Genomic DNA, 24,087 nt, shown 5'->3' with positions numbered 1-24,087 from the left:
GGAGAAGGGCATGGCTACCCACTCCAGTATTCTGGCCTGGAAAACTCCCATGGACTGTATAGTCCATGGGGTCGCAAAGAGACGGACATGACTGAGTGATTTTCACTCATTTCCTAAATGAGGGGATAACTATCTGTTACATTGTTCTCCTTGATTCATATTATTTCAAAAACTTTTCCTCCTTAAATCCCCGATGAACACGAAGGTAATGGTTTTTATTTTTAACCTACAGTTTTAGTTAAAATAATGCTAGCTGCTGTAACAGACAAGGCCAAAGCTCCCAGTGGCTTAAACAGTAAGTTTATTTCTTACACACTGAAGGATTTACAGGGTCTCTGCTCCTGAAAATCAGTTGTTCCTGCAAAGCAGTTGTTTAAGGACTCAGCTTCTTCCACTTGTGGTTCCACGGTCTTCTTGGGCCTTGGACAGCTCTCTGTTCAGCCAGATGATGGGGAAAGAGAGGCTCTCACGGGAGGTTTATGGAAGCAGTCCAGGCTGGTATACATCTCTTCTGTCTGTATCCCATCAGCCAGAACTCAAATGGCTACATGTATAACTGTGAGGGAGGCTGGGAAACGTGGGGCAGCTGTGTGCCCAGGAGGAAAGGAAAACGAATTTAGTAAACCGCCAGTCTCTCCGCCTATATTTTTTAGTTCTCTGTTCTACCGTTTTCTAAATATCTGGAAATGATTTAATCACAGGGATCTGTAATGACAAATTTCATCTCATCCATTTAATCCCTTAGGTAGGCATAAAATAATCTCTGCGTGTTGTATTTGTATGAGTTCCGTATCTTCATTTCTTGGTCAGGTGTCCTCTGACCATACTTAAACATTTATTTCACTCTTAACTTCTATTTCTTTACCTTTTCACCTTGGTTGCTTTGGTAAAACTGTTTATTTCCAAAGATGCCCATGGAAGGGAGAGGGGGCAAAAAGGGAGGACACCACTATCAGGGAGAGGCCCTGATCACCCTGGGTGGGCACTCAACCTTCGGAGCTGCCCTGACTCAAACCCAGAGCCAGGCTGACCCTGGGTGGACTCTCCCGACCCTGGGCTATCTTCCTCTGCCACAACGCAGACAGAAGCCCAAGGCTGGGCTACGGGACCTATTCCTTCACAACTGCCCTCAGATCATTCAGCTGGAATCAAACCCACTTTCTCTCCAGGAACAGTCCTGGTAGGATCAGAGGGAAGACTCAATGGGATCAGAGGGAAGACTCTATGTCTCAATAGCAGGGCTCCCTGGCTTAGGGGAAGTATAGACTCCTGATTTGTTCCTCCCAAGTGGAGCAGACAAGCTACGCTCAAATTGTCTTTGTTCACAGATTTAGTCAGTCATCCAACCAGCTGGTCACTCATTAGAAACCCTGAGAGCCCTCAGCACCCTCCAGGCCCAGCCCTGGGATGTATATACTCCAAGCTGAATGAAACCCACCTCCTGCTCTTGGAAACACTTTCTGCCTTACAGTCTGTGAGAGACCATGTGGGAGCAGAGAAAAATCTCAAGGTATTGTGATGAGCACTCTGATAGTGGTCTGTGCAAGGGAATGAGAGGTATGAGGAGAGGTTGCAGCAAGCTCAGTGTGAGGAGTTAAAAGCGGGAGGGTGCAAGGCCCAGCCTCAGCACAGCCCCAACCCTCCTCAGTTCCAGGCTAGACACCCCGAACAGAGCTGGCTTCACACTTGCTCTTGGACTACGCTGGGTCCCAGCTTACCTGCTCAGTCAGGGTCCTTCCTCAGCAAGGCTGGATGTCCAGGGCAATCTTTGCACCTCACCACTGCTCTTCAGGCCGTTTAAAACGTTGACTGTGGAGAAAGACCCCCAAGGCCCTCAGCAGCTCACTCAACCCCTCTTCCTGGAAACGTCATTATGAAAACCTCTCCACAGAGGCCGGTCCTGCCTCCTTCGCATCTGTCCTTTCTTGTCAGCTCATGCTCACCTTCCCCCACTCATCCTGTCCTCAGGCCCGGCTGTGGATGGCCACTGGCTCCCTGCAAGGCCGTGGGGGATCCTGATTTGGCCTGGGTCTCCCACCTCCTCCTCCTCCACCACTGCCCCTTCCTGGTCTTCAGTGTCAAAACCCTGGAGAGCTGGAGCTGCAGCTGACCAAGCCTGGTGAACTGCACGGGCGGACTGGTTCCGAGGAGGCCTCCTCAGAGGGGTGGCCCAGACGCTCCATAGGATTTAAACGGACGGATTCTGGGGCAAGGAAACTCGGGGGCCTCCTGGGCTTAAGCATTGAGTGTGTTTGAGAGTTAAAATTCTCCCCAAGCCATCTCTGGAGAAGAAAGGGGTTATCCATCCATTTAAGATGAAGCTGCAAAGGCCCAGGAAAGATGGGGTTGTGGCAAAACTGAAAAGGCAACACAACAAACCTTTTCCAGTCTGTTTCTTTCTTCAGGAAGGCCTGCAAAGTTATGCAGCCAGCAAATTGACAGGGACAGAAACTTCTTAAACTGTAGGAAGGCCTCATACAGTGGAAAAGTTTCCAGCAAAAGAAGTATGAACGATGCTGGGCCACTAGCCCCACACCTGCCTATTCGGAAGCTGGCACAGGGCAGGTCCTCAGGGAGTTGACTTTGGACAATCTCGTTTCCCTCTTTGGGCTCCTTTTCTTTATTTCTCAGCGGAAATAACAGGAGGAGGAAAATATTTCCAGTCCTGGAGAGTTCGTGGGTGATGGTTCTCTTAAGTGTTATCTTCTTAGGTGTAGATGAAAGAACACCACCTGCTGGGCATTCACACAGTTTTGGAATCAATTTAGAAAACTAGCTACATGGACAACATAAAATTTAAAGGATTTAAAAAAAAAAAAAAACAAGAACGAAAGAGGCTTCACGGTGTAGTCAGAAGGAAGCCTGCACGCAGTCTGTACACCTCTGCACTGCCAAGCTCACTCACCCTCATTCACTGCTGCAGAAGCACAGCCTGTGGCTCACCCACGGCACAGCAGAGACAGCAGGTCCCTGAAAGTCTGCTCGTCCCTTCACCGCAGACGCCCCAAAGAGCACAGTTCCAAAGGGTAACTCCTGGTGGCCCTTAACTGTTCTCCCCTGGAGAAACCCATCTCGTAGTCAAATGTTCCCAGCAGACTTGGGCCGCACACAGAGTCACTGTCCCGACGTGGCCCCAGGTCCCTGGAGGGGCCCCTCTGCTACGCTTGCTCGCTGGCCCCGCCTCCGCTGGCCCCCGAGCCCTTGCCAGACGCCTGGGCCTCTGTGGAGCGCGAAACCTGCTTGGGCAGGCGGATGGGGACGTACACATTGGAGGCACAGTGCTCCCTGAGGTAGCCTCCCCCCTTCTCTTCATAGTCCTTCCTGGTGATCCAGACGTCCTCATTGTCCAGGTGGTCCAAGGCCCAGTCACGAGCTCCGTACCAGGCGTCCAGCACGGGGTTTGAGGCCAGCTGAACCTGGAACATGAGCAGAGCGGTCACCAGAAGGACATCCCCCATCGGTTTCTAAGGACTGAATGTTTAGCAAGGCTGGCTACAGAAATGCACACACAGGAGGGCCCCCTTTGATTCCAAGATGCGGCAAGACTATCTCTGCACCCCTCAGAGCTGAGCTGAAATGCCCCAGACGTTCCAAGGAAGGACACGAACATGTAGAGTGCACCAGGACCAGAGAGTAAGAGGTCATCAGTTACTTTATCCACGCCACACCTGTCACCCTGGGCAGGGGGCAAAAGACCAGCTGCCCCGCCTCCTGCCCCTCTCCTGTCGACCATAAGGTGTCAGGTGGAGACTGGGAAGACCTGGACCTGAGCCCCTCTGCCAGCAAGGGAAGCAGAGGCTGATACAAGGTGGCTCTGGCCATGGTGGCAAATGAGCCTCGGAGGACGTGAGAACAGAGAGGCTCGGTTTCCGCTGCTTATTCCAGGAGCAAGACTGTGGTCAGCAGTCCCGGGAGTGCCCCCAGTGAGGTTTAAGCTGACCACAGGGCAGACCGCTGTCCAATTCAGATCGGGCTCCTCTTTCCTGGAGTCGCCTGCCTGACTTCCCACCTCCCTCTCCCCTCTCTCCTTCCCTCCATCTCCCATAGAAGTGCCAGGCTGGAATGGAGTTTTGGGAACTTTCTGAAGTAAAGGGCAAGAGGAATCAGCACAGATGGAGGAGGAGGAAGAGGCAAGGGACCTGCAAGAAAGGACCATCAACAAAATCTGGGTCACGAGAGCCCTGGCCGCTCTGGCATAGAAGTGTCAGGGACGGGACGAGGAGGCGCTGGCTCTACTCCTTGCAGCGGGCAAGTGCCCACTGGGAGGAATATCAAGTAGGACCATGTGTGGAGTCTAGGGGGGTCCTTCTAGCAACTCGTGGAATCCAGTGTGTTCTCAGGGGCCCTCAATACAACAGCTGATGTCTGTCCATCATACGCAGGCCCTGGCCTGAGCGCCTGACTCGCCCTGCACACTGAAAGCTGGTAACGGGTGTCAAGATGACCCCCCTTCTCACTGCTGAGAAAACTGGGGTGTGGCAAAACTCAGTGACGGTGGTGCTGGAGTCAAAACCCAGGCCCAGAAACCACCCCCTGAATGTACAACACATCACACAGCACAGGGCGGGCCAAACCAAGCCCCTCAGCAGGACACAGAGGCTCCACACCCCATGTGCCCTGCCGGCCTCTCCAGCACACGCCCCACCCTTCACAGCCACTCTCAGCTGCACACCCCTCAGCAAGGTTTTGGCCCCCAAGCCTTTGCTCCTGCTCATCCTCCTGCCCTCAATCTGGAACATTCTCTCCGTCCACCCCCTCGACACACTCTACATGACAAACACGTCGTCCTCGGAAGACTCACTTCCAAGGAGCCGTCCCTGAACTCCAAGACCCCTAGGTGCCCAGGACATCTCAGCATCATGAGATGACTGGTCTATGAGGAGAGCTCAGACCACATCTCTTGGTGATCGGGATTTTGGTAAATAAACTGTGGGGTACCCCCACCAGACAGTTGCTTTTAAAAGTATTTCAGATGAATAATGACATGGGAAAATGCTCCTGGCAGGTTAAGAAATTCAGGTTACAAAAGCAATGTGTAGAAAATGTGTGGAAGAAAGAAAGAAACCTCCTCAGCCAGTCCCCTCTGCCTGTGGCCCAGGGCCTGGGTGAAGAGAAGGCCTTAATCTCAATGTACACTCTTTTTAAAGAAAATAATTTGGTGATAATGAATCCCACATGCCGCAGGGCAAGTGGGGCTGTGCGCCACAAGTATGGAAGCCTGTGAGTCTAAAGCCTGTGCTCCGCAACAAGAGAAGCCACTTCGATGAGAAGTCCGTGCGCCACAACTAGAGAGTAGCTCTCGTTCACCATAACTAGAGAAAGCCCATGCGTAGCAACGCAGACTCAGTGCGGCCAAAAGTAAATAAATAATTTTGGTGATAATTTATTTAGCTGCACTGGATCTTAGTTCCAGCACGTGGGATCTTCAGTTGTGGCATGTGGGATCTAGCTCCCTGACCGGGGATCAAACTCGGGCCCCCTGCACTGGCAGCGTGGCGTCTTAGCCACTGGACCACAAGTAAGTTCCTCAAGGTACACTCTTCTGTACTCTCTGAATGTTTATTGTATGCAGGTCTTCCTTTGTTAATGAAAACAAAACAAAGAAGTACATAAATTATTATTTCCATTTTGCTTTAAAAATCTGAAGAACAGAAGGAAGGCCACAAATGTGTTAACAGTGGCTGTTTCTGGATGATGGAATGACAATTTTTCTCATTTACACTGTACTACTTTTGCAACCCAGAAAATAAACAATAAGGCTATTTTCCAAACAGCTGGTTACATGGACAATCGGTACCTGAAAAGAAGACTGAAAGGGCCTCATCTCCAGCAGCTCCTTCTCGATTCTGACCTTCATCCCAGGATACATCATGTTCCCGCCAGTGAGGAAAACATTCTGAACCAGCAGCTCTTGAACATCCTTTGGGTACCTGGGGATGAAACGATTCCACTGCTATCGTCTCTCCTACTTGAATATTGGAAGAGAATGTAGATGTGGAAATGTGAGCTCTCAGTACAAATCAGAACACAACCACACAAAAAGTTAAACAAACCAAAAAAATGCTCTCCATTTTTCATTTGCCTTTACAGAATGAATGTCAAACAGCTAGCTAAAACCTTAATTTGAATGGTCAATCCATTTCCTTTGCATTATGTCTTTCTAATACATGTTTTCTAAAAATTGACTTTAGTGAGGATTGCTTTAAATGCATTTAGATGAAGTCTGACAAATTTATAAACCCCAGCAACCACCACCACAACCAAGATAGAGAACATTTCCATCACCCGCCAAAGTCCTACCTCTCCTTTCGAGGACCTCCCTCTCCACCTGTGCTTTTTATTACTAGTTTTATCTTACACATTTGATCACTTTTCTACCCACTGCGAGACAAAACTCAAAGTTATTCAAACAAAGTAGCTGCAATCACTTTTCTTCCTCGCTAGTTGTTAAGTTGCCATTCTGCTTTAACCAACAACTAGAGGACCACAAGACTGTGTTCGCTACTTGTCCCACATGAATTAGGAAAACTCACACTGCAGAATCATAACTGTATAAACAGGTGGGGAGAGGCATGTTATTATAGAAATGTAAACTCTTAAAAAATAAAATGCAAGGTGGGAAAAAAACTAACTTCTGCTTGTTTTTAAGGTCATTTAGAACTGCTAGTGTGCAATGATGTGAAGACTTTTAGAAAAGCCAGTGCACATATATTATCATGTTGCCCAAATTTTTAAAAGACATTCTTAAAGCTCCTCAAATATATACACACTGAGCATCTACACACTGAGAAAAGAATAGACAGCCCTAACTCTGTGCCAGGCCTGGTGAGAGAAAAAGAACACCCTCTGAGGAGAGCAAGTCAATGAAAAAGAGACGCCCAGCCATCAGCTCCACTGTTCAATGCAAAATTCAAGGGAATGGTTCAAGAAAACAGAAGGAAAAGAAGGTCCAGGCTCACCTGTCCAGGATATAATGGAGGGTCTCTGCTATGCCGGCCTGCTCTTCTCCAATGAGAGATGGCTGGAAGATAATTTCTGGAGCTCGAATTCTTTCTGTCCCAACAAACAGCTGATGATACGCTGCCAAGTTAAACACGGGCTTTAAAAACCCAAGGTTTAGAAGATATTTTTAGACCATAAGAACAAACATCCCAGTTGCCAGCTTCCTCAAATTGCCTTTCTCATTCCATTATGGCTTTGTTTGTGCCAGAATAACGTCTCCCCCCACTCTCTTGATGTGATGATTCAATTTTTCTACCTTCTTTAACCTCTGGATTATAAATTGCTATACATCTCCATCATGAAATGATCCTTGAAATGCAGGAAAGAGACTTGGTGAAGAGTAGTAGCAGCAAGGCTGGCACTGGAAGACCAAGTCTCTGCCAGTGTTTGGCTCGGCACCCAGTCCCTGCACAGCCAAAAAAGCCTTCTCCCAGGTGTCTCAGCCTCACGTCCATCTACTTGGTTGCCACGGTGATGGCAGAAACATGGACCCAGATGAGGATGAAACATCATGACACTGGCTTCAATTGAAATAAAAGCATTAAAAGCTACTCTTTGGGTCTCAAACTCCCTGGTTACTGGACCAAATGCTCCACCGAGCAGACTGTTTTTCACAGTTTTACAGTCAGTGCTGGGACCCCAATCAATCACCAAGGGGAAAAAAGTCCCTGACTCTGCAAGTTTTTAGTGCTGGTCTCGCCCTTCTAGAAAAATACAACTGGGATTTGTGGCTGGAGGTGGGGGATATTCCTAAAGAAGCAGACTAGATCTGACTGGTCATTCACGTCAAGCTGCAAAGCATAAGCAAGATCGAGGCTACAGGAGGCCAACCTGGACCGTGGCCACTGGCTTCTCCACTTCCGGTGTCTCCTCCGAAAACAGGGGCTCGAAATCGTTGATGTTTTCCACATCTTCCAGAGACGGCTCGAGCTGCTCCAGGTCAGGAGTCTGAGAAGAGAAGAAACACAAGAAGACAGAACCTGTGATTCAGTGAGCCTTAGCCCTGCCACTCCAGAGAAGACTGTCCCACAGAGACTCCAGACACGAGGGGCTCAGAATCCAGCTGGCTACCTCCCCAAGCTCCAGCCACACTGCCCGCACCCCAGCTGCAGTGACTGGAGAGAATCTGGACTCGGGCCGCTCGGACCTGACCCTCAGCTGCACTGCTTCTACCCGTGTGACCTTCCCTCACAGGTAGAGGGCACGTTTCTCCCCTCGCCTCAATCTCAGCTTCCTTACTCATAAAATGGGAATGAAGACAGTACTTGCGGAATCGTGAAAACTAATCGAGACGATACTTGCACAGCACAGGGCCTGGCACAGGTCCCATGTTCTGTTATCATCAGTAACTGTCGCTCCTGAGTGGCACCAGCTCTTTGGTTCCGACCTTGGATGTGTGTCCTCCTCCACTGACAAGCTTCAGGTCACACTGGCTCCCTCCAGGATGAAGCCATCCCATTTTTATCCTGTCTTCCCACCTCCAGCCTGGCCTCTCCCTAAATCCATCATCCTAACTGCCACCAGTTATTTTCCTAAAATAAAATCTCGTCAGATTATGCCTTGCTCAGCACACTCTGAAGGCTCTGTCTGAAGGATACTATTCAGGCTGAAGGATAAAGACTGTTTTAGGCGGCCACGGCCTCCCTTCCGGCTTCGTCTCCCACATTCTCCATGCGGGATGGGCCCTCCTCCCTGCGTGTATACTTCTTTCCATTTAAAATGTCCTCCCTCCTCATCAGATATCTACTGAAATCAAATAATCTTTCAGGGCCCAGCTCAAACATCCCAATCCTTTCTCATAACTCCATCTGAGGACTTCCCTGGTGGTCCAGTGGTTAAGCATCTGCCTTGCAACTCAGGGGATGTGGGTTCCATCCTTGGTCAGGGAACTAAGATCCCATATGCCGCAGGGCAACAAAGCCCCTGCAACCACAACTAGAGATCCCGTATGCTGGAAACTAAAAACCAATGCAGCCAAAGAAATAAATAAACTATTTTAAAAAACAAACAAAAAACAAACCTCCATCTGCATTCCCACAGACATCTATTAATGGCATCACATTTGATAAAGGTTATTATAGTCTGGGGCATCCCTGGTGGCTCAGATGGTAAAGAATATGCCTACAATTTGGGAGACCTGGGTTTGATCCCTGGGTCGGGAAGATCCCCTAGAGAAAGGCATGGCAACCCACTCCAGTATTCTTGCCTGGAGAATCCCCATGCACAGCATATTACTGTCCTGAATATGGTTTAGAGCCCTAGGTTCTGAGGTACTGAGGAGGGATAGGATTGTATCTTAGTTACCTCTGTGCCCCTGGTCCCTGGCAATCATGCCTAGCACTGAGTGGTGAGTCCCCAGGATATACCCTAGATTTCTCTAGAATAAAGAGGACTGTAAAATGTCTGGGTTTTAAAGGCTTTTTCAGTATTACTATCCACTTTCATATCTCATTATATTCAAAAGCAGTCACCTTAAAAATAAGATTTCTTAGCTTCACCAAAAATTGTTAAAAAAAAAAACCAAACATTTTCCTTATCCTGATTCATATGATTCATAGAGAGGAACAAAGCTGGTAATTTCAATGCCCACATCGGGCATCCCAGAGAGAACTGATTTCTCTACCATGGCTGGCTTCTCTCCCTCTTAGGGTTTGCCAGGGTCCCCAGGTGTACTGGGTGGCAACTGGGAACACATATACGACTGTTCTTTGGGAACCGAACAGAGCAACAGTTTGCCAAGGCGCATCAGAGAAGATGCAGTGTGGTTCCAGCCTTGAGCAGCAGAAAAACAGAGGCCAGTTCAATCTTGATTCCTCAGGTAAGAGAACTTTCTGTCTTTGGCCCACTGTGCTTTCCAACAAAGGAAGGTGCTATCGAGCTGCACTCCCACCCATTTGCAGCGACAGAAAGCGAGCATCTTTTAAATACTCCATGAAGAATGCTAGCAGGACTTCCTTGGTGGTTCAGTGGTGAAGAGTCTACCTCCCAATGCAGGAGACACGGTTTGATCCCTGGCCCCGGAAGACTCCATGTGCCATGGGGCTGTGTGCCACAACCTGAGAGTCTGCGTGATGCAATGAAGATCCTAATTGCTGCAACTAAGACCCAGGGCCATCAAATAAATAAATAAACATTAAAACCAAAGAAAGAATGCTAACAAAGCCTATTCCTTTACAACATCCTCACTGAACACCTGGAGTGAGGGCTGAAATGGATTGGTTTGTAAGAAAAAATGGATTTTTAGAAAACACTGGAAGTTTAAAAATTCAGCTGTATGAATCCAATGCAACTTTTACCGTTTAGGTGGCATTTCAATATGAACTGTGGTCCACATATATTTGCTCTCCCCATTCTAAAGGAACTGTACAGTTGGAAAATACAATAAATATTTTTTGAAAGGTAGAACTGGCTGTCCAATGTTGTGGCCAAATTTAGCCCATGAATATTACTGTAATTGATCTAATCTTTAACAATCTCCCTGACTGACCATTAAGGCTTTGGGACAGACGGATTCATCAGATATGTTGTACTACGTAGGGAAACCTTTTAAAGTCCAACAATTCAAAATCTCCCCAAACCCAGAGAGATCTGAATATGTACCCTCAGGTCACAGGACAAAGTAGGGACTTATTAAGTACCTGCTGAATGAATGTACAGAGTGACTGAATCAGGGCACATAACAAACACAGAAAAATGAACAAAGAAAAGGAAAAACTAGCTCCCCAACTGCTTGGGAATCACATCTTCACAGTCATTTGATTTCTTTTCTTTTTAAATCTGAAATCCTCCGTGTGCATGTAGCTTAGTGGTTCATCTCTGATATCAAGATGCTGACACCCTGTGGACAAGCATGATAAAACTAAGTACAGACAAACAAACAACAAAGGCAATGTGAACAGAGGATTCGATGGTTGGATGGCACCATCAACTCAATGGACATGAGTCTGAGCAAACGCCGGGAGGGACTGAAGGATAGGGAAGCCTGGCGTGCTGCAGTCCATGGGGTCACAAAGAGTTGGTCACAACTGAGCAACTGAATAAGAACAACAATGTGGATCCAGATCCCAGTATCCAACGGCTCAAATCTGAAACACAGATCTGGAAAGTGGGAAGAGCAAAGCAGAAAAGGCACATTGGTTCTCCTAGAGCTGATCGGCGATGCTGTGCGAGACTAAGATGAAGTTCAAGGCCCCTTCAACCCCAGATCTCAGTGATCCGGTATGCTGTGTCTAGGAAGTCTGACTCAGGATCTGCTCTGTCAAACATGCATGCTCACGGCCAGTCACTGTCCTCATGTGACCTACAGCCTGTCAGAGAGGTGGGGAAGGGGAGGTTGAGAGCCGGTCTCCAGCTGAGACGGTGCCTGCAAAAGCAGGCTGCCTGCTGAGCCAAGGACAGCTCTGAGGTCCCTGATGAGCAGCACACTACATACACTCAGCGGCAAGCTGGAATTTTCCACAGGACATTTTCTTTCGAAAAGTAAAGGCTTTAGAATTTAAAGTTGACTTAAAAACAAAGATCAATAGCTGGACTGGCTAACCCTGCTCTGGAAGTGTCACAAGGCAATGAACAAGTACCTTTATTTTAGAACTCTAGAGATGACATATCCAGCAACAATGCATCCACCTATTATCACTTTTTTCCAGATCTAGAGAAGGAGAGCCAACCAGAGACCTGGGACCGAGGTGTGACCTGCAGGCAGCTCCTTCCACACGAGGCCCAGTGCTAGGGTTTGATTTACCCAGGGCCCTATCTCACACACCCACCCACCCTTTCAGCCACATGAATACTTATTCACAGTCCACAGGCAGGGAAACAAAAAGGAGACACTGAGAAGATCAAAGAGTTAGTTTTAGTAACAACAAAAGGCTGGTTTTAAATCAACCTACAAATATCTTTTCAAGGTTTTTAAAATAACACTTTTTTCTTAAAAGTTAACCTGTGTATAATAGGAAACCAAGAAACACAAGAAGCAAAAAACAATGTCATTCATAATCACAAGCGGTTTACCATCTGATGTGTCCTTCTGGGTCTCATTTGTATATTTCCTATGGAGCACGTCTATTAGCACCTGAAAAAAAATTCCCAGACTATGTGTGAAGTGTGATCCCTGTCCTTAGGGAGCACTGAGATGGACAGGTGGTGAATGAAGGAGTAATCACAATATATTTAATAAGAGATCAGAATAAAGTTGAGGCATGTATGATGATCCAGGAACCATCAGTGGCGCAGGTTCACGTTCAAGATGGGCCACACGATCGGCGTGTGTTATGTTCTTCCTTTTCTACTTGCATACTTCCCCCTCCCAGGGGGCCAGAGCTCTACTGGGTAAAACCCCTCAGGTCAGCACTCCAGTTGGTACAAGGTCAGTGCCATCCCTGCCCCCATCCGTGCCCCCAGAGACATCAAACACCACTCTGTTCTCTTTGCCTGCAAGTCTGGTCACAACCCCTTTGTCATCAGCCTTTCTTGAACACTCTCCTGTCCTCAGAAAGGGCTATCTTCTCTACACAACCCCTCGAGACCTCCCCTGTGTCCCAAGTACCTCTGGCTTGCTGTCCACCACGTCCACCTCGAGGCTGACTTCTGCTTGAAGGATCTTCTGCTTTGCCTGCTCTACTGCGGCACTGAGCTTCTGGATGTAGGACTGCAGCTCCTCTGGGGAGTCCATGTTCAGCTCTATCAGGGCCTTGTGAAACTGATCCATCTGGCCGTCCTCCAGAAGCTCCTGCAAGCGGAGCAGTCACAACCCATCCTCAGAGATGCACGTCAGGGCAATCACGCCCGGGAAGGAGAGAAGGAGCTCAGAAGCTGGACGGACAGGAAGAACGGCGGGAGAGGGCTCCCTGCGCCTGCCCCTCCACCAAGCCTGCCCCATGAAGCTTCGCACCACGGCCCTCCTCCCCAGCCGTCTCTGGGCTCCCACACATCACCGTCTCAGCACCACCTGAGCAGGCAACACTCATCTATGCAGACAGATGTCAGAAACGTGAGCTTCTGGGCAGGCAAAGGTGGGAGAGTTGCTAAAAGGAGACTGAGGGAGGCTCCTGGGCTGCTGGTAGTACTGTATTTCTTTTTCTGGATGTGGCTACGTGGTGCATTTCAGTGGTGAAAACTCATTGAGATGGACCCTTAAGATTTGTGTGCTCTGCATCATGTGTGCCACACTTAAGCCAAGAAGTTAAAAATCAAACAAAGGGGACTATAAGGATAAAATACATCAACAAGGCCAAGTCCATAACTGTTTCAGAAATTCCGCTGGTACGCTGCCCTCCACACAAGTGCTCTCTACACAGATGATCCTGCTAGACTCCTCCTTGACCTCAGGGTCGGGGGGACTGAGACGGCTGATGCATTTCACGGCTGGGGCAGAATCTACAGGAAGAACAGGCGGGGACCCACCCAGGGGTCTGCATCACCTGCACGTAGAGCAGCCGGTCCAGCCGCTCCTGATCCAGCTGCAGCTTCTCCTCCCGCCGCCGGGCGTTGAGCTCCTGCAGCCGCCGCAGCTGCTGCTGCCGCCGCTCCTGCTTCTCCTCGGAGGTCAGGGTGCTGCCCAGGAGCTTGCTGGAAAACGGGAGCTGCATCTTGTGGACATTGTTCTCATAGTAATCGGGGCACCGCCATTTCTGCAGCTCTTCAAAGGAAGCGTTTCGGAAGTTAGGAGATGGGAACACCATTAACCCTGAGATTAGCAAGTTGGGACCAGGATTCCAGGTGCAGGGGAAGATGGAGGAAGCACGCTCCCCCCATCTCTGAACCCACCCGATGGACGAAATGCAGCAGTAAGACCTGGACACGATGCCAACACACCTGCTCTGAGAAAACTGCTAAATAAAGCTTTTCAGATGGAAAGGATATCACCTGGAGCACCAGAAATGAAGGAAACGCAACTGAAATGATTAACAGACTAGATTAACCTCCTCCGGAATTCTTTAAAATAAGTTTGACAATTGAAAGTAAAAACCGTGACAATGTCTGATGGGCTTCCCACGTATGTAGATGTGACACAGAGGACAAGTCCGATACAAAGGAGGAAGGACACAGGGGCCTCTGGAGCGCTGACATCTCCAGGCTCCACTTGAAGTGGCAAAAAAGAGACCCTAAGATTGTGAAACACCTGTTAACTGTCATCTCTTGAGCAACCACTAAAACAAAAAACCTACACAAGAGAGATATGGTGAAAAACACAATAGATAAATTAAAATGGAATCCCCCCAAAATTGGTGGACCTAAATCCAGACACAAGAGTGATTAAATTCACTGTAAATGGTCTTAACTTATCAGTTAAAAGATAGAGACTGAAAGAAGGGATTTTTAAGAAAGGACCTGTTAGAAAACTTGCTTTGAATATAATGTTACACATAGATTAAAGGGCCAGGAAAAAACCACCACACAAGCACCAATCAAAAGAAAGCTCAAGTGGCTATACTAATGTCCAAGTAGACTTCAAAGCAAAGAAAACTGCAAGGGATAAAAGGAACACTACATAATGGTAAAAGACCAGCTTGCCAAGAGGATGTAAGAATCCTAAATGTGCACCTAACAAGAGAGCTTCAGATACTTGAAAGCAAAAACGGACAGAACTGAAAGGAGAAATAGGAAAAGTCACAATTCTCCCTGCAGATTTCAACACTCTTAATAATCAGTAGTAAATAATCAGTACAGCTTGATGGACAATGAAGCTGGGTTGGCAAGAACTGAACAAAACCAACAACCAGCGGAACCCGAATGACATGACAGACTACTCCATCCAACAATAGCAGGACATACATTCTTCGCAATTGTACATGGAACATTCACCAAAACAAACCATGCCTGGGTCCTAAAATAAACCTTCACAAATTTAACTGATACCAGGGAAAAGAAGTTCTTTGACTATGATAGAATTAAAGTAGAAATAAACCACAGAAAGATAATGGGAAAGTCTCCAACACTTGGCTATAAAGTATTCTAAATGACCAATGGTTGCAAATAAAAAAGGCTTGAGGGAAACTAAAAAATATCTGAACTCAATAAAAATGAAAATACAACATATCAAAATCTATGAAATGTAGATAAAGGACTGCTGAGAGGGAAATTCAAGCTTTAAATGCCTATACTAGAGAGAAGTTATGATAAAAATCTAAGCTTCTACTTCAAGAAACTAGGAAAAAAGGGCAAAGTAAACCTAAAGCAAGTAGAAGGGAAGAAATAATAAAAAGAAGACATCAATGAAATTACCTAAATAGCCTTATACCTATTAAAGAAATTGAATTCCTTCAGAGAAATAAATCCCCCAGGCTCAAATAGTTCTGCTGCAGAATTCTAACAAACATTAAAAAAAAAAAAAAATCAATTATTTACTCAATCTTTTCCAGAGAGTAGAAGAAAACACTTAACAGCTCATTTAATAAGACCAGCATTCCCATGATTCCAAAACAAGACAAAGACAGTAGAAGAAACTACAGATCAATATCCCTTATGAATATTGATATAAATACTTCATAAAATTTACCAAATTAAATCCAGCTATAAAAAATAATACATGGAAACAAGCAGGGCTCAAGGCTAGTTCAATATTTGAAAAGCAATCCTTATACTCTCTTAAATGAACAGTCCAAAGCACAAACACCATAGGATCATATGAGATGCAGAAAAAGCATTTCACAAAATTCAAAAACCCATTCATGATAAAAATGATCAGCAAAACTTAAGCACAGAGAGGAACTTCCTCAATTTGATAAAGAGTAAAAACTCACTATATTTCATAAAAATTCACTGCATTTCTATACAATAGCAATGAGCAATTGGAAACTGAAATTTAAAATAAAGAAATAAATAATTCAGGCATAAATCTAATAAAACATGTACAGGATCTATATGCTGAGAACTATAAAATGCTGATGAAGGAAATGAACAAAGACCTAAATAAATGGAAAGACACACTATATTCATGGATTAGAAGCCTCAACATAGTTAAAAAATGTCACTTCTCCCCAATCTGGATTTAGCATTATATTTGGATTTATATTTAGAAGGTTGCTGTTTTATATACAAACCAATCTACACATTTAATGTTCTTTCAATCATATCCCAACAGAACTTTTGGTAGATATGGACAAACTGACCCTATTATTTAAACGGACAGGCAAAAGAATTAGAATAACCAAAAGGACCGTGAAAAAGAACCAACATACGAGACTTATCACTTAACTGAAAAGTTTTTGAGGAAAGTAAATACCAAAAAATGGAAGAGGATGCTAAAAAGTATTAAGTGTAAAAAAGTGGGCAAAAAGGGAATTCCCTGGGGGTCCTGTGGTTAGGACTCTGCGCTTCCACTGCAGGGGGCATGGGTTCCATCCGTGGCTGGGGGAAGATCCTGCACGCCACACCTCGTGGCCAAAGAAAATCCTGTCAAGAGTGAGCAAGAGTCACCCAGGGAACAATGTAAGGAACACCCCAAAGGCAGACAACACTCGGAAGCTGCAGGCAGACATGCTCTTCGTACCTTCCACGTAATCCTCAGCGATGTAGCTGTGCCCGTGTAGGATCTCCTCCATGCGGCTGAGAGTGATGGCGGCCAGGTGCCCAGGGTACTTCAGCTGCAGGAGACGCTGGAGGTAGCCAGCTGCCTGGCTTCCTCCCAGGTTGATGCGCTTGCAGTTTTTAGCATCTAACCTACAATCGATAGGTGGGAATAGCACTGAAACTTCGGCAACGTGGAGGAGAGAATATGGAGACAATATGTGGACAAGGGGGAAGGATAATTGAATGTAGACTAATGAGGAAGAAACTGACTGGTGGGGGAAAATAAAACAGTTGGAAGGAACTTTAAAGTTGCCTTAGTGCAAACTCTGACCCAATGCAGGCATTCCTAGACCACATCCTAACAGACACGTGAACGTTAACTTCTGGTAAGAGTCTCAGAAGGAAACCAGGTTCAAAGCAAAGAACGTGCTCTCTGAAGTCAGACCCTCAAGTGACTTGTCATGTATTTCTCCAACTGTGGTTCCAAGGCCACGTATCCTGGAATCAACTGGGGACAATGTTTAACATGACAATGCCCAGGACCTGTCTGCTCTGGGGAGGGCCTAGGGATATGCATTTTTTCTTTTTCAGCAGTGTCACACACCATGTAGGATCTTAGTTCCTCAACCAGGGGTCAAACCTAAACCCCCTGCCATGGAAGCTCACAGTCTCAACCACTAATTGCCAATGAAGTTCCAGGGGCTATGCATGTTGACAAGCTTCCTGGGTAGCTCCAGTGTACCCCTCCCCTAGACACTCCACTTCTACTTATGCAAACACATTAAGTAGCCACATACACACCGGCTTACTGTAATCTCCTAAGCGTACCAGGTTCCTCTCACATGAAGTGAAGGGGAGAAGAACCAGAGTAACTATATCCTCAGTGTGAGAAAGGAGAGGAGCTGGGCTCTAGGAATTTGCTGTGCACTGAAACGATGCTGCTATATCACACCTCACCAGCAGGTGCCAGCACGGAACAGGACATGCTCCAATCTGATCCTAGCTTCCAGGTCAAATCATTTTCTCTCAATATAATATAACAATATTATTTTTAATTTCTGCATATTCTGGTTACATAAGATAGAAAATTCTGTATAGCAGGAGTGTTTGGGAATGCCTAACGATTACTTTTTTCTTCATAAATGTTTGTACAAACTTCAAGAGAAATTCCCACAATAGGGCTCAATAAATTCATCAACCTTTATTTTCACTTAAATATTCAGATTGTTTTACAAAGTGCCATCTCCTACATTATCTCATTTAATTCTCAGGGTAACCCTGAGAAATCAGTTTTTCCCAAGTTTATATGTTAGGAAACCAAGTGAAGAAGTTAAGTACCTCATCCTTCGCAGGGCTGCAAACCCAAGCTTTCAACTCCTCTTCCTATTTACACACTCTCTCTATGCAAAGAGGAATCTTCTCAGGAGAGCATGATGCTGGCCTAGTCTCTCTCTCTAATTTTTAATTGAAGCACAACTGATTTACAATATTTCAGGTACACAACAAAGTGATTCAGTTATATATAAATATATAACACATGTATATATGTATACTTTTCCAGATTTTTTTCCATTGTGCTTCCATCGGGCTTCCCTGGTGGCTCAGATGCAAAGAATCTCTCTGAAATGTGGGAGACCTGGGTTCGATCCCTGGGATGCGATGATCCCCTGGTGGAGGGCATGGCAACCCACTCCAGTATTCTTGGCTGGAGAATCCCCATGGACAGAGGAGCCTGGTGGGCTACAGTCCATGGGGTCACACAGAGTCGGATATGACTAAGCACAGCACATATATATACTTTTTCAGATTCTTTTCCATCGTAGACTATTACAAGATACTGAATATAATTTTGTGTCCTACACAATAGGTCCTTGTAGTTTATCTGTTTTACATATATATTGGTGTGTCTCTGATAATCCCCAATTCCCTATTTATCCTTCCCTTCCTGGCCTAGTCTCTTTGAAGTGAAAGTGAAAGTTGCTCAGTTGGGTCCGACTCTTTGTGACCCCATGGAGTATATAGTCCACGGAATTCTCCAGGCCAGAATACTGGAGTAGGTAGCCTTTCCCTTCTCCAGGGGATCTTCCCAACTCAAGGATTGAACCCAGGTCTCCAACATGGCAGGTGGATTCTTTACCAGCCGAGCCACAAGGGAAGCTCAAGAATACTGGAGTGGGTAGCCTATCTCTTCTCCAGGAGATCTTCCCGACCCAGGAATGGAACAAGGGTCTCCTGCATTGCAGGGGGATTCTTTACCAACTGAGCCATCAGGGAAGCCCCCTGGCCTAGTGTCTTTATCAGACAATAAAAGCCCAACTATAAAATAAGAACACATTTTAAAATGACAGAAACTACCCTCAACTTTTATACACCTTGGAAAAATAATCTACTATCTATCTATTATGTACCATACTTGAAAAGAAAGGTCTAAATTATTGTCATTAAAGAGCTTTAAATAAAAAAGCAAAATAGCACTTAATAAAAAAAGTGACTCCAGAACACAACAGTCTAAATTAAATTTAAATAATTTACTCAGAACATTTTTATTAAGTGCCTACTACCTACAGGTACTTGTATTAAACTATCTATTTCACTCTAAGTCAGAATCATACAATTCTAGAATTACAGATTTGTACCTCAGAGACCATCGACCCCAACTCAAGCCAGGAGGTCACAAGGACAGATGGTGAGGTGAGATATCTATACTCACACTGTGAGGGAGGTCAGAGTTAAGCCCAGAGGTCAGTTCATGGTCCTGTACTTGCTCTTTCCACTCTACCTTTACAGTAGGTGCCCAGTAAAAGTTTCCTGAATGCTTCTCAAAACAGCACTCAAATGCTGTAAGTACAACTCACCTCCCTTCTAAGATGGGTAAAATATGTGTACACTGATATCCAGATGAAATGATGAGCCCACTGGAAATCATGGTCTTTGGGTTATTGTGGTAGAAGCTGAAGAGGCTGTCTATCCCATAGGCAACCTTAGGAATCCCGTAGCACTCAAACAGAAGCTCGGACATCATCTGTCGTGAATACAGTGGGGTACACACGGCTTCTGTCAAAACTATGGGATGATCAACACAGCCCTACTTTGAAAGAAAAGAGCAAATTGTTAGGTGCTAAGAGAATACACTTTTCAAAGCAAAAAAAGAAACAAAAATCCTTATTGCAAGGGCTGAATTGGCTTTTGGTCTCCAATCAAAACACCTGATCAGAAGCAACTGAGAAACACCTCTCTCCCCTGGAAGTTTCTTTGGAAAATATGAAAGTAGGGTGTCGTGTCCGACTCTTTGTGACACCATGTACTGTAGCCCAACAGGCTCCTCTGTCCATGGGATTTTCCAGGCAAGAATACTGGAGTGGGTTGCCATTTCCTTCTCCAGGGGATCTTCCCAGGGATCAAACCCGGGTTTCCTTCATTGCAGGCAGATTCTTTACCATCTAAGCCACCAATGCTCATAGTAACTTAAGTCAGTTCAGTTCAGTCCAGTCACTCAGTCGTGTCCAACTCTTTGCAACCCCATGGACTGCAGCACGCCAGGCTTCCCTGTCCATCACCAACTCCCAGAGCTTGCTCAAACTCATGTCCATCGAGTCGGTGATGCTATCCAACCATCTCATCCTCTGTTGTCCCCTTCTCCTCCTGCTTTCAATCTTTCCCAGCATCAGGGTCTTTGCCAATGAGTCAGTTCTTCGAATCAGGTGGCCAAAGTATTGGAGTTTCAGCTTCAGCATCAGTCCTTCCAATGAATATTCAGGACTGATTTCCTTTAAGATTGACTGGTTTGATCTCCTTGCAGTCCAAGGGACTTTCAAGAGTCTTCCCTAACACCACAGTCCAAAAGCATCAATTCTTCAGAGCTCAGTTTTCTTTATAGTCCAACTCTCACATCCAAACATGACTAATGGAAAAACCATAGCTTTGACTAGATGGACCTTTGTTGGCAAAGTAATGTCTTTGCTTTTTCATATGCTGTCTAGGTTGGTCATAGCTTTTCTTCCAAGGAGCAAGCATCTTTAAATTTCATGGCTGCAATGTCAACTGAAGTCAAGCCCCATCCAAACCGTGAGCCAATCATCTGGCTCTATCTTCAAAACAGCTCTAGAATCCAACTGCTTCTTATCACATCCGCCATTCCTTCCTCATCTAAGTTACCATCATCCCTCACCTCGGAACTGCAACAGCCTCCTAACTGATTTCCCTAATTCTACCCTATGACTCAGGCTAGTTCATTCTCCATATAGCAGATATGATCCTTTTGAAACAAAAGTCACATCCCTCTGTTGTTTAACACCCTGCAATGGCTCACCATTCCACTCATAATAAAAGCCTACAAAGTGTGTGACCTCTCTTACTTCTACTTCCACTTACTGAAATGAAGTCGCTCAGTTGTGTCCAATTCTTTGCAACCCCAAGGACTGTAGTCCACCAGGCTCCTCCATCCATGGAATTTTCCAGGCAAGAGTACTGGAGTGGGTTGCCATCTCCTTCTCCAGGGGATTTTCCTGACCTAAGGATCGAACTCGGGTCTCCCGCATTGCAGGGAGATGCTTTACCGTCTGAGCCACCAGGGAAGACCTTACAAGTAAGACCTTCCACTTACTACCCTCCCCTCACTCTGACTGTCCTCAATTAGGATTAGGGAAAACTCTTGCCTCAATTTTCACTGGCTGTTCTGTCTCTCCGGATTACTATTCATTCAGATATTCACAAGGCTTGCTCCCTCAATCGTCTGCTTTAGTTCTTGCTCAAAACACCACCGTCACCCTGAGTCCTCTCCCTACCCATCTTACTGAAAAGCTGTAACCCTCTCCTCTCCATCTATCATGCCGTAGAATCTACTGCTTAATTCTACTGTTTATTATCTCTCTTTTCATACTAGAATGTGTTTCCATACTTGTGCTCCACAAGCACAAGAGATTTCGTGTTATATTCCCGGACATATTTCAAACATCTAAAAAAGTCCCCATTGAGAGTAGGTGCTTAACAGATATCTGTTAATAAATAAATGTACTAACAAACAAGCCCAAACAGATGCTCCAAGAGAAAACAGCGTTATTTTGCTCACTGGCATACCCCAACCGCCTAGCACAGGACTTACAAACGTTAGGCGTTTAATATTTGATCGACTGACTAAATGAATGACGAAATGACAAATGGAGCGACTATCATCTGTCGGAGAGCGGAGTGACACCGGACGCGACCACATCCCTCTCCTCAATGCTAACCCCACCTCGCCCGTCACCTGTGAGGAGACACCCAGATGCTGGAAGCTGTAGTCAAGCAGCAACTCCTGAAGCTCCAGGTTCACCGGCACGTTGCGGTCGAAGGGCGATCGCAGCATCCAGCGCAGCGGCTCCAGGCTGCCCAGCGCGTTACCCACTTGCGGGCCCGAACCGCCCCGAGCCCCACCCCGCCCGCGGGCGCACACAGCGCGGAACTGCAGCCGGGGTTCGGGGCCCGGGTCCGGCCCGGGGCATGCCCAGCCTGCACGGGCCTGGAACGACCCATTGTCCAGCACCAGTGGCACCGGCAGTGGCCCGTGTGCCACCGGGCCGGCCTCCAACACCGGATCTGGCGCGGCGCGGGCATCGCGGAACAGAAACACGTTGGTGCCCAGCCCGCCTGCAATGGCCGCCGCCATCTTGGAGCGCTGCTGCCTCCGCCCCTCGCCGCGGCGTCAACCTATTACGGCGCGAGACTCCGCCCCCGACGCAGCGTCCGCCCGTGCGGCGCGAGACTCCGCCTTCGCACAGAACTGCGTTGCCTCCAAACCTCGCGCGCTCTTGCCCTTGAATCCCGGGCGACGTTTTCACCAAACTTGCTCTCGGTAGCCCAGACCGCCTTCTGGGATCGCTAGGCCACGCCCACCCTGGCTGTGGTTTAACCTCGCTCCCAGCATATACTTCGGCCTTCGCGAGTATATTGTCACCCTGCTTAGTTAACTTATATGCAGAGTACATCATGAGAAACGCTGGGCTGGAGGAAGCACAAGCTGGAATCAAGATTGCCTGGAGAAATATCAATAACCTCAGATATGCAGATGACACCACCCGTATGGCAGAAAGCGAAGAAGAACTAAAGAGCCTCTTGATGAAAGTGAAAGAGGAGAGTGAAAAAGTTGGCTTAAAGCTCAACATTCAGAAAACTGAGATCATGGCATCTGGTCCCATCACTTCATGGGAAATAGATGGGGAAACAGTGGAAACAGTGTCAGACTTTATTTTGGGGGGCTCCAAAATCACTGCAGATGGTGACTGCAGCCATGAAATTAAAAGACGCTTACTCCTTGGAAGGAAAGTTATGACCAACCTAGATAGCATATTTAAAAGCAGAGACATTACTTTGCCAACAAAGGTCCATCTAGTCAAGGCTATGGTTTTTCCAGTGGTCATGTATGGATGTGAGAGTTGGACGGTGAAGAAAGCTGAGCGCCAAAGAATCGATGCTTTTGAACTGTGGTGTTGGAGAAGACTCTTGAGAGTTCCTTGGATTGCAAGAAGATCCAACCAGTCCATCCTAAAGGAGATCAGTCCTGGTTGTTCATTGGAAGGACTGATGTTGAAGCTGAAACTCCAATACTTTGGCCACCTCATGCGAAGAGTTTACTCATTGGAAAAGACCCTAATGCTGGGAAGGATTGGGGGCAGGAGGAGAAGGGGACGACAGAGGATGAGATGGCTGGATGGCATCACCGACTCGATGGACATGGGTTTGGGTAGACTCCGGGAGTTGGTGATGGACAGAGAGGCCTGGTGTGCTGCGATTCATGGGGTCGCAAAGAGTCAGACAAGACTGAGAGACTGAACTGAACTATGTTTGGGAGGCAGGGGACCATCAAAAGCCCACTTTTGAAATATGGAAGACCTGAAAGTAAAGCACTAGATAAAAGCAGTCATTATCCACTGGGAAGGGAGGTGAGAGAGTACGGAGTGGCAGGGGGCAAGAAGCATTGCGAATGCTGAAGGTGGGGAACCTTGTGAGCGCCAGCAGCTTTGCACTCTCAGCGCTAGGGGGCGCGGCAGGGCGGGCTCGGGACACGCTGGCGGCTTCTTCGTGAGGATATGGATCTTGGTGGTTCCCAAGCCACCGAGCCCGGATCGCAGTCCGAAGCGCCCGGAGCCAAGATTCGTCGTTAAGAACCGACAGGAACTGATAGGGGTAGGGGACGGAGGGGACGGGTCCTGGGGTGGATTCCCTGGCTCCTCAGTTCGACTCCGGAATGAACCTTGCCGGCCCTTTCTGCCTCCCTCGAATTCGGATTGCGAGCTCACAGCGGACGCTTGCAGAGAACTCAGTTCTCTTCAACTTCCACCCCTGCACTTTGCTGTTGGGGGTTGGGGGGAGTCAGAGATGGTTCTCATCTTTTATTTCTCCCGTAGGCCTGAATGCAAGCCTGGGGATGGTTGTACGGCCAACGATGGGGCAGGGTTTCCCTTGGGGCGCCTAGGAGCTTGGCTCTCCCGCCTCGGTCCTTCAGGGCCCAGGCGGGGGGCGGGGAGGGAGCGGGGGACGATTTCGGGGGGAGACCCGGGCTCCGGGGAACTGAGCACAAAGCCCGGAGCTAGGATGCGG

General features: G+C 47.1%; 1 protein-coding gene across 8 annotated transcripts; it reads right to left on the bottom strand.

The window, feature by feature from the left end:
* Positions 1 to 284: 284 nt before the first annotated feature.
* ACTR5 (actin related protein 5) lies at positions 285 to 22,183 on the bottom strand. 8 transcript variants are annotated; one of them, XM_081560977.1, is made up of 13 exons: positions 21,758 to 22,183; positions 19,368 to 19,597; positions 16,493 to 16,662; positions 13,422 to 13,639; positions 12,548 to 12,730; positions 7,834 to 7,950; positions 6,960 to 7,099; positions 5,798 to 5,930; positions 2,906 to 3,416; positions 1,944 to 2,732; positions 1,719 to 1,809; positions 1,439 to 1,538; positions 285 to 586 (listed from the first exon to the last, which is right to left on the bottom strand). In XM_081560977.1, exons 1-9 carry the CDS (start codon positions 22,154 to 22,156, stop codon positions 3,159 to 3,161), a joined length of 1,848 nt encoding a protein of 615 aa, XP_081417103.1. In that variant the 5' UTR covers positions 22,157 to 22,183; the 3' UTR covers positions 285 to 586; positions 1,439 to 1,538; positions 1,719 to 1,809; positions 1,944 to 2,732; positions 2,906 to 3,158. The 8 variants fall into 8 exon arrangements, with proteins under 8 accessions (XP_081417103.1, XP_081417099.1, XP_081417102.1 ...); XM_081560973.1 differs by having other exon boundaries at positions 2,380 to 3,416; XM_081560976.1 differs by lacking the exon at positions 1,439 to 1,538 and having other exon boundaries at positions 2,380 to 2,735.
* Between the last annotated feature and the right edge of the window lie 1,904 nt (positions 22,184 to 24,087).

Source organism: Giraffa tippelskirchi, chromosome 13, assembly GCF_054371585.1.
Source record: "Giraffa tippelskirchi isolate mGirTip1 chromosome 13, T2T-mGirTip1v1.2.pri, whole genome shotgun sequence".
Classification (NCBI taxonomy): domain Eukaryota; kingdom Metazoa; phylum Chordata; class Mammalia; order Artiodactyla; family Giraffidae; genus Giraffa; species Giraffa tippelskirchi.
The sequence above is the reverse complement of the archived record's forward strand: the minus strand, read 5'-3'. Positions and strand labels throughout refer to the sequence as shown.